The sequence below is a fragment of the Astatotilapia calliptera genome, chromosome 1 (genome assembly GCF_900246225.1).
Source record: "Astatotilapia calliptera chromosome 1, fAstCal1.2, whole genome shotgun sequence".
Lineage (NCBI taxonomy): Eukaryota > Metazoa > Chordata > Actinopteri > Cichliformes > Cichlidae > Astatotilapia > Astatotilapia calliptera.
Window position 1 is genome coordinate 23,766,039 of NC_039302.1, and position 8,806 is coordinate 23,774,844.

At 38.5% G+C, this 8,806-nt stretch overlaps 1 protein-coding gene across 3 annotated transcripts; it reads left to right on the forward strand.

Annotated features, from left to right (window-relative positions):
• The first annotated feature begins 218 nt into the window (after positions 1 to 218).
• Positions 219 to 8,806, forward strand: hnrnph3 (heterogeneous nuclear ribonucleoprotein H3 (2H9)). Of its 3 annotated transcripts, none has more exons than XM_026170613.1 (11): positions 222 to 329; positions 2,572 to 2,664; positions 3,098 to 3,253; positions 3,937 to 4,080; positions 5,258 to 5,396; positions 6,208 to 6,407; positions 6,573 to 6,668; positions 7,517 to 7,632; positions 7,924 to 8,059; positions 8,412 to 8,468; positions 8,582 to 8,806. In XM_026170613.1, exons 2-11 carry the CDS (start codon positions 2,577 to 2,579, stop codon positions 8,653 to 8,655), a joined length of 1,206 nt encoding a protein of 401 aa, XP_026026398.1. In that variant the 5' UTR covers positions 222 to 329; positions 2,572 to 2,576; the 3' UTR covers positions 8,656 to 8,806. The 3 variants fall into 3 exon arrangements, with proteins under 3 accessions (XP_026026418.1, XP_026026398.1, XP_026026408.1); XM_026170623.1 differs by lacking the exon at positions 222 to 329 and adding an exon at positions 336 to 529; XM_026170633.1 differs by lacking the exon at positions 8,582 to 8,806 and having other exon boundaries at positions 219 to 329; positions 7,950 to 8,059.

The window sequence follows — 8,806 nt, forward strand, 5'->3', positions numbered from 1 at the left end:
TAGACACACAAAAAATCCGACTACCCTGACGATAGTTTAGTCTTAAACGCATAATCTAGATTTTGAGTTTACAATAACGGGCACGCTGAATATTTGGTAAATTGTATTTTTATTACATGTCCCAGATACCAGCTCTCTTTGGAGTCGTAAACACAAGGGTCATATCAATAAGCAATTTGGAAAACACGGACTAGTAACAGAAAAAAAAGACGCTAGAATGAATCAACGTTTATAAATCGAAATCTCGCGAGAACATACCTGTGCAAGTTTGCTGGCAGTGTCACCTGAGGCACGGGGCAGGAGCAGGAGACCGGGGATAAGAGGAAGCGGTGAGATAATTTTACCGGTTCACTCATTGCTAACTGTGGATGTGTTTCTTTATGGAGTTGTGTTTTGACATCCAGTGAAGACGCAGGACCGTTAAAACGAGAATTCGTTTGTCCTGTACGTTTGACCGCTGTCTGTGTCCTACAGTTAGCCTTAGCGGCTAGTCTGCTAAATGCTAATGTTGCCGAGCTAACGTTTTCGCGTAAGTCTGGCTTACGAGAAACATATAACTAGTATGAATATTAGACTGATGGATACTCAGATTTGGAGAACTTTTTATTAAGATGCCGTCTTGCGTTTAAAGGATCAAGTTGGGTATAAGTTGAACTCCGACTAGGTTAGCTAGCGCGGCTCTCGAATTTTTAGCACAACACATAAACAGCTGGAAGGAGGAAGTATCAGACCATAGCTATTTAAGCTGTTCTGGCCGCTGCAAAGATACAGAAAGTCGTTATTAGATATGTTCTTTGAAAGCTTTTTGTGTCATATGTTACTAATAGTTATTTACTTTGTTTTATTGTACAGTTCCGGCGAGGTTTGTTGTCGGTTTAATCTGAATTTAAAAGTAAAAAAAAAGAGTCTAGTCTGTCACTGCGTCGACATACCCGCAAATGTTAAAATATGAGATGAATGCAAACTATCCGGATAGATGCACCAGTAAACATTTAATCTCAGTGTTAACTTTTGCCAAACCTGTTGCTCTTGCAAATCGGTTGACAAAAATAGGATTGAAGGGGAAGATTCGGCAACAACTCGAGTGATCTTATTTATGTTTAATAAGCCAAATTCCTTTAAATTAATTATTCCTTCAGCTTTTATTTACCAGATTAAAATTGAGGCCATCATGCCCACACTTAACAATGAGGGATTGTTATTGCAGCCTAACTTTGTTTTAAAATTCTTTTTAAAATTCATTTTGTGTGTAAAGCACACACGGGGGATGTTGGCTATCTCAGGATCTTACTCACAAGTGAGGGCAGAAAGGGATTGGATGTCGGGCTGAGGCTTTTTTTTTTTTTTTTTTTTTTTTTTGCAGTGATGCAGATTCCGAACCGGATTTTTGTGATAACGAGAGACCTGAACGTGAAAGCAAAGCTTTCAATTTACCGATTGATATACGTCCTTACCCTCACCTATGGTTATGAGCTCTGGGTTGTGGCTGAAAGAATGAGATCACAGATACAAATGGCGGAAATTAGTTTTCTCCTAAGGGTCGCTAGCCTCTCTCTTTTTAAGATGGGTTGAGGAGTTCAGCCAAGCCACAGGCATTCAGAGTAGAGCCACTACTCCTGCACATTGAAAGGAGCTAGTTTGAATATCTCAGGCATCTGATTTGGATACCTCCTGGGCGAGGTGTTCTGGGCATGTCCTACTGGAAGAAAGCCCCAGGTATTCCCAGGACACTTTGGAGTGCCTTGGTGTTCTCCTGAATGAGCTATAGGAGGTGCCTGGGGAGAGGGAGGTCTGGGTTTCTCTGCTTAGGCTGCTGACCTCACGATCTGGCCCCAGAGAAGCAGGAGAAGATGAATGGTCAAGTACTGTTTGCAAGCCAGAAGCATTAAAAATTTTCCACTTCATTATCATTAACAGTGAATGCACACATTATTAAAATGCACACCAGAATGCAAAGAAAAATAGTAATAGCAAATAGTAATTCATAACAATAAATGCTTTTTTTTTTTTTAAAGTTTGTTCAGTGTCCAGTACCCCCAGAGCAAATGACCAGAATACTTTTGGTCCTTTATATAGATCTGGCACAGGACTCCACATAGTGACCCGCGCTTGTTGGTCAGCAAGACTAGAAGCATAATGTTTAGAGATACACTAAATATGATTTTTCTCGGCCGATTCAGATTTGTTTTTGAAGTCTGACCTACCGATCCCTATTTTCTAAGAACAACAAATGACAACACATGGAAATGAATATCTACTCATCTTCAATGCTAATATGAGCTGCTTTCTTGCCACAAGGAGTAGCCACAGCAGGTAGTGTCCCCCTTTTTTTTTGGGGGGGGGGACTGTTTCGAACTGGAAAACTATACACCCTTACTGACGCATCCGACTGGAATAGAGCCAGTAACTTTTTTTTTTTTGCCAAATGAATGTTAATCATAACACTGTGGAGTCAGCTTCAATGCAAAATATCAATTTTGTAATAAATGGATTATTAAACTTAAGAATTCATAACTAAGCAAGTGTTGCTGACACAAATGTCTTTCTGCTGTGTTGTGCCGTCTGTGACAGTGAGGATGTCTTTGAATGACGAGGGGTACGTGGTTCGGATCAGAGGACTTCCCTGGTCCTGCACACAGGAGGAGGTGGCCAGTTTCTTTTCTGGTGAGGAAACAGACGTCTTTACATCCTCAGACAAGACCTTAGCTGTTAGTGTTGAAATTGTCACTAGACTAGTTAAATCGCTTAGCATGGCATTCAAGTTTGCATGCACAAGTCTTTTGTAGCACATCTCTGTTTTTGTTATATGCCACACTATTCAAATTTCAGTAGCAATATCAAAGAGCCAAGGGTATCAAGAAAAATGGAAATTATGACCAAAGAATTGGATAAAACATCCAAGCTTTCAAGATGATTTTTAGGACAATAATGTAAAGGTTGTTTATTACTTATCCAAACTTACCTTGAGTGCCTGAACTTGGATGTTTAATTTTTTTTTATTAATTTTTTTATCTTTTTGCAATGGTTCATTACCATTACCTCTTCTCTAGCAGAAGACATCAGTTTAAAAACTTGACGCAATCTCTCTTATGTTTAGACTGTGACATCGCGGGAAAAGTAAATGGAGTGTGTTTCACATACTCAAAAGAAGGCCGTCCGAGTGGAGAGGCATTTATTGAGCTGAAAACAGCAGAAGATTTCAAGAATGCTCTTGCGAAGGACCGTAAATACATGGGGCACCGATATATAGAAGGTAAGCAAACTGGTTAAAACTGAGCAACAGATTTGAATGTTAAGGACGCTACACACTGAACACGTTGAATTTTGCAATGTGATCCAGGAGTTAAAGCTGTATCACGCTGCTTTTGTACACATTTCACAATGTCAGTGGGGCGATTTGAACTATTATTAGCAGAGTTGGCAACACATAAGGAGGTATCAATCATTCTAGAGAGGCGTCACTGTTTAGCTCTGCGTCTGAGGTAAAATGGTATTATTTTACCATTTCTATTTCATTGTGTATTCAGTCCCAGTGTGCAATCTGAGTTACAGGTACACTTGCTGCCAGATACAGTGATCTGATTGGTTACATCTGTTTATTCGGATCCATAAAATCGAGCTTGGTTCAAAATAAAAGCAAATGCCCCAAATTCATCAACTGAAATTATGCGGTCAGTGTGAACTGCTGTGTTAAGAAAAGGTGAGTCAGAAGAATATTTTTAATGCAAGAAATAGTTACATTTTACGCGTCTGGTGCATAAAGGTTTTTTTTTTTCTCTTTCTTTGTATCATTAATGGTTCATAAAGCAGCAGTTATTCAGTTATATTGGGTTCCTCATTTGCATATGAAGCCTTTAAGAAAACTGTAATGAACATGTTTAAGTTTAATTTATGACCAGCATGTGATGTTTGTGAGTGTCTGTCTGTCCAAATCAGTGTTCAAGTCGAACCGTAGTGAGATGGACTGGGTGCTGAAGCGTAGCGGTCCTGCTGACTATGACAGCTGCAGTGGCTGCATGCTGAGACTTAGAGGCCTGCCCTTTGGCTGCAGTAAGGAGGAGATTGTTCAGTTTTTCTCAGGTACATGAACACTGAGACTTTTGGGTAAATACTACATAAAGTTGTATTGATGTTACAGTAGATATTTTAGTCTGAAGGATAGTTTTTCAGTGCTGTAGTTTGTGTTTTGTTTTTTTTTATTGTTATTCAGAACACCGTAGCAGTCAAATGAGATGCAACCATAAATTTAATTTAAGACAAACACTTAAGAAAGCCCTTTGTCGCTTCATTGCAATATAGACCTTGTGCAGAATATTTAAAAAGGCTATAAAAAGACAAGTCTTTTTAAAAAAAAAAAGAAAAAAAAAAAGAGCTGTCAACTTCACACGATCTTCACTATAAACAGGGCTATATTAGGAAATGTGATGTGGATCATTAAAAGAAAAAAAGAAATCCAAATACTGCCAACTTCACTTTGAACAGTACTTTTCACTTTTGCCACTAAACCCCATTGCAATACATAGGCATATGCTAACCTTCAGAGTAGATTGACAGGTTATTAAACTTAACATGATTAACTGTGACTAAGTTATTAAACATGTCTGCGTGTTCTAATGTGTGTTTGTTCTTGCAGATTAGTCATGCTGTGCTTACTAATTTGTCCTTGTCCGAATTGTTAGTAGTACAGCAATGATGTTGGTGTTCTGTTAGTCCATTATTTAGCACATTTGTATGACTTAAGATGCCATAGCTCCTAAAGTATTTAATAATAGAATGAGCTGGGCTGTTTTGGCTGAGGGAAGACAATCCCATAAAACTGATCTGGGGTCAGTATTAATGACACTGGCATTGGCTATCTAGGATAATATACACTAATGATTAATATAGATGGATACTAATATTATATTTTTTTCAGATAAAGCATAATTTGGCCATTGTGCTACATATACTCTGTAGTTGTTGTTGTTTTAACAAAAAAAACAAAAAAACAAAAAACAAACAAAGGTGAACATACAGTGGCTTATAAGCTGACTCCAAGGCAGTTTTTTTTTTTCTTCTTCTGTTCCACTGCTGAGCAGCAAGTGTAAAGTCAGTCCCCTAAGATGCTCCTATTTTAAGTAGTATGAGATAATACAGCTGTTGTTTATTTGCTTTAATGACCCATTAATCCTTAAAGCTCCACTGATGTAGTGGGTGTTGTACAATCAATTCTATCAGTCTACCTACCGACCTATGTATTTGTGTGCTTGGGTTAAAGGGTTGAGAATCGTGCCAAATGGGATAACTCTGCCAGTGGACTACCAGGGGAGGAGCACAGGGGAAGCCTTCGTGCAGTTTGCCTCAAAGGAGATAGCAGAAAAGGCTCTGGGGAAACACAAGGAAAGAATAGGGCACAGGTGGGACAGATGGGAAAGGGACGGGCTGGACTGGGTTGGGCTTCTGTTAACAGCATTTAATGGGTGGTGATATTAGAATAATTGTGGTATTATTGGGTTGGGGTCTGAATATAAGCATGGGTGGATGTGCTAGTGTGATTATTATTATTTATTTTTTTTATTTTTGGTAAAACTGATAAAATGGTAATTAATAATGGGTGGATCATGTTATATTTATTTTTATGCTAATAAGCTTAATTGGTTTATATATTGTAATTAAATGTGAAATATTGGGATGGTCTGTCTGTTTTTTCAAATAAAGGTTGGTGTATTATTTTTGTCATAGACAATTTTCCCGTGTTCATTTAAGATGTGGGAGCTCTATTTAATTGCCTTACAGAAACATTTGGGTTTAATAAATGATTCATTGGTCCTTATTTTATGACCTTCGTTGATTTATGTAGATCATTTATTATGGGTGGGGGGTATAAGTATAGAATTAAAACAAACAGCCAGCACAGGTTCAACCATTAAAGCAGAGAAACAATAAAGCACCTAAAAGCCCTGTAATGATTTCCTTGGCTGTAAGTAACAGTGGTGAGGTTGGTGTAGAAATCCTTTACTTCAGCCTTAAGCCCAGCTAGTGAGATTTTGAGGTCAATCATTCAGACCACTGATTAGAATATTTCTACTTTTGTGTCTTTATCTTCTCTCTGTAAATTATATCTATGTTTGTAACCTTAATTGAGCCACTTCAACACCTTAACCCTCTCCTCTGCCTCTTGTTTTTTTTTTTTTTATCCTGCGTATCTCTATGTACCTCATATTTCAGGTACATAGAGATTTTTAAGAGCAGTCGTAATGAAATCAGAGCCTACTATGAGGTGCCCCGGCGGGGAATGGGAGCCCAGAGACCAGGGCCCTATGATAGACCAATGATGAGCGGCCCCAGAGGAGGGTTTTTTGGTCCTTCTCCTGGCCGTGGTGCCACCATGATGGATAATATGAGGAGTGGAGGTGGTTACGGAGGAGGTAAGCAGTTTTTGTCTGACCCTGTAGAAAAGGACCTTCAGTTATATTCAGAATAAATTATATTCAGTTCTCTCTCATTCTGCTGGTGTAAAGAGCCTTGTTTCACCTGTAGTGTATCTGTGAGCGGTGAACTGCAGATTGTCTTTGCTGTGTTACTGTGTCCAGGTTACAGTAACTTTGACAACTACAATGGGTTCAACAACTACTGTTTTGGCAACGGCATGTTTGACGAGCGAGTGAGAGGAGAGAGGGGAGGAAGAGGTAAAGTTCAGATTTTATTTGCCTTTCAGAGTTGTGTATTTGGAGTTTAGTGCCCCTGCTGAAAGGCTGGAATATTTTCTGATATTTGGTGATTACATTTGGTTAATTGCATTTTATTTTTCTCAAACATGTACTTTATCTGCACAAAACATTTGTTAATGAAAACAGGAATGTGCTTGGATGTTTAGTAAGTTGCCCAAGGACATTTTAACATACGGATGAAGGAACTGAGGATTCCTGCACTGCCAAGCTTCTGAATAGTAGACCAACCCTCTCTGAATCTAAAAACTGAAAACAAGATTTTTGGGGCCCACAGTTGCAAACTGAGTAACCAGTGAGGAACGTAACTTGTCTATCCAGAAGATATGTTTAAAAACCACGTGTACTACTACACCACACACCCCTGTTTCAAATGATTAAAATAGAAAATAACTTCTGAGCAATTTCAGACTTCTACATGTTCCAGCTTGTATGATTTGAAACTAAAATCATTCAAAAGGCTTTTTTTTTTTTTTCTTTTTTTTTCAGGACAAATGATTGCCTTGCCTTTTTCAACAGCCATCTTAAAAATTGTCACCATCTTGAGTTTTCAAATAGCTTATCATGAAACTGTAACTGGTACTTCTACCTGCCTGTGAATGATTTCCCTGCAATTTTATCTACTGCACTAACTGCTGATGTCAATAAGTGAAATTAGGATTTGCTTTGTGAAGCAGATGTCTATGGCAGTAAATCTAAGACTTCTCAGTGAAGATTTAACACCTTTTATGTAAGAAATATATATTATACACACATGAAATACTGAATTACTGTTTTGTTTTTCTCTCCGCCCCACCACCACCACTTAGGAGTGGGAAGCCATGGTTACAGTAGTCAGAGTGATGTCGGCTCAGGCTTTCATAGCGGTCATTTCGTCCATATGAGGGGTCTACCTTTCCGTGCCACAGAGGGAGACATCGCTAAAGTAAGAAAACGCTAATCTGATGATTTGTCTTAATGTCTGGATCAAGAATATCAAACTCTGTGGATTTAACTGAAAATATTTTTATTAGGTGGCAGAAAACTGCATTATTCAGTTGAGTGTGTCACGTGTGAGAGAGGGTTTTCATACTTTCTCATTTTTGAAGTTAGAAGTTGGAAATGTATTATCTATGTGGGAACCCAACCTGTCCAGTCCTTTAGATCTGAGATGTCTGGTTTCTGCTCATGTCTTAAAATATCCAGAATTGTATTAACCTTCATTTATTTTTCACAGTTCTTCTCTCCTTTGAACCCGTTAAGGATCCACATCGATATGGCTCCCAACGGCAAGTCAACTGGAGAAGCAGACGTGGAGTTTCGCTCCCATGAAGATGCCGTGGCCGCCATGTCCAAAGACAAAAACCACATGCGTATGATTTGGCTTTTTTTTTTCTCTCTCTCTCTCCCCTCAAGCCAGTGTTTCCATTACTCTCACTCAGAGATACTTGTCAACTCACAGCAGAGATGCAGAATAAGACAGTGGGAAAAATTAAAATAAAAATGTCAGTGAGGCAGAATTAACATAGGAATACATTTTAAGGAGGTTAGTCTTCCTATTGAGCTTAGACCAAGTGTCTAAGATATTTCAGCTTGATTATCTTTACTAATCAGTTTCAGATAAATGCATACATGTCATTTACATTAATGTCTAACAATATTTATTTTTAAATGAAACGTCCATAAACCTCTTTGACTGATTGGGTTGATGTTGGTTTTCCACAGAACATCGCTACATCGAGCTGTTTCTTAACTCGACAGCCAGCGGTGCCGCTGAAATGAGTGAGTTTTAACAGTGTTTTGTTCAGCTTGATACAGTTTCATTATACATTTATAATTTTGAGAATGAATTTGATCATTTTCAAACCAAATGATCTTTTTTGAAAACCTTTCAGGCCGTGGCAGCGGTGGTTACTATAGTAACTCAGGAGGAAGCTCCCGGAGCAGCGGGCTGCGAGGTGCATACTGATGATGTCATCCCACAGCTCCAGTCCATCCTGGCGTTCATGTCACGTCTCTGAAGGCCACATTTAATCAATGAGTGTTTCTAAGCAGGAAAGCTGACGTGAAGTTCCACATTTTCTTTCCTTTTTGTTTTTAAAAAAAAAAAAAAAAAAAAG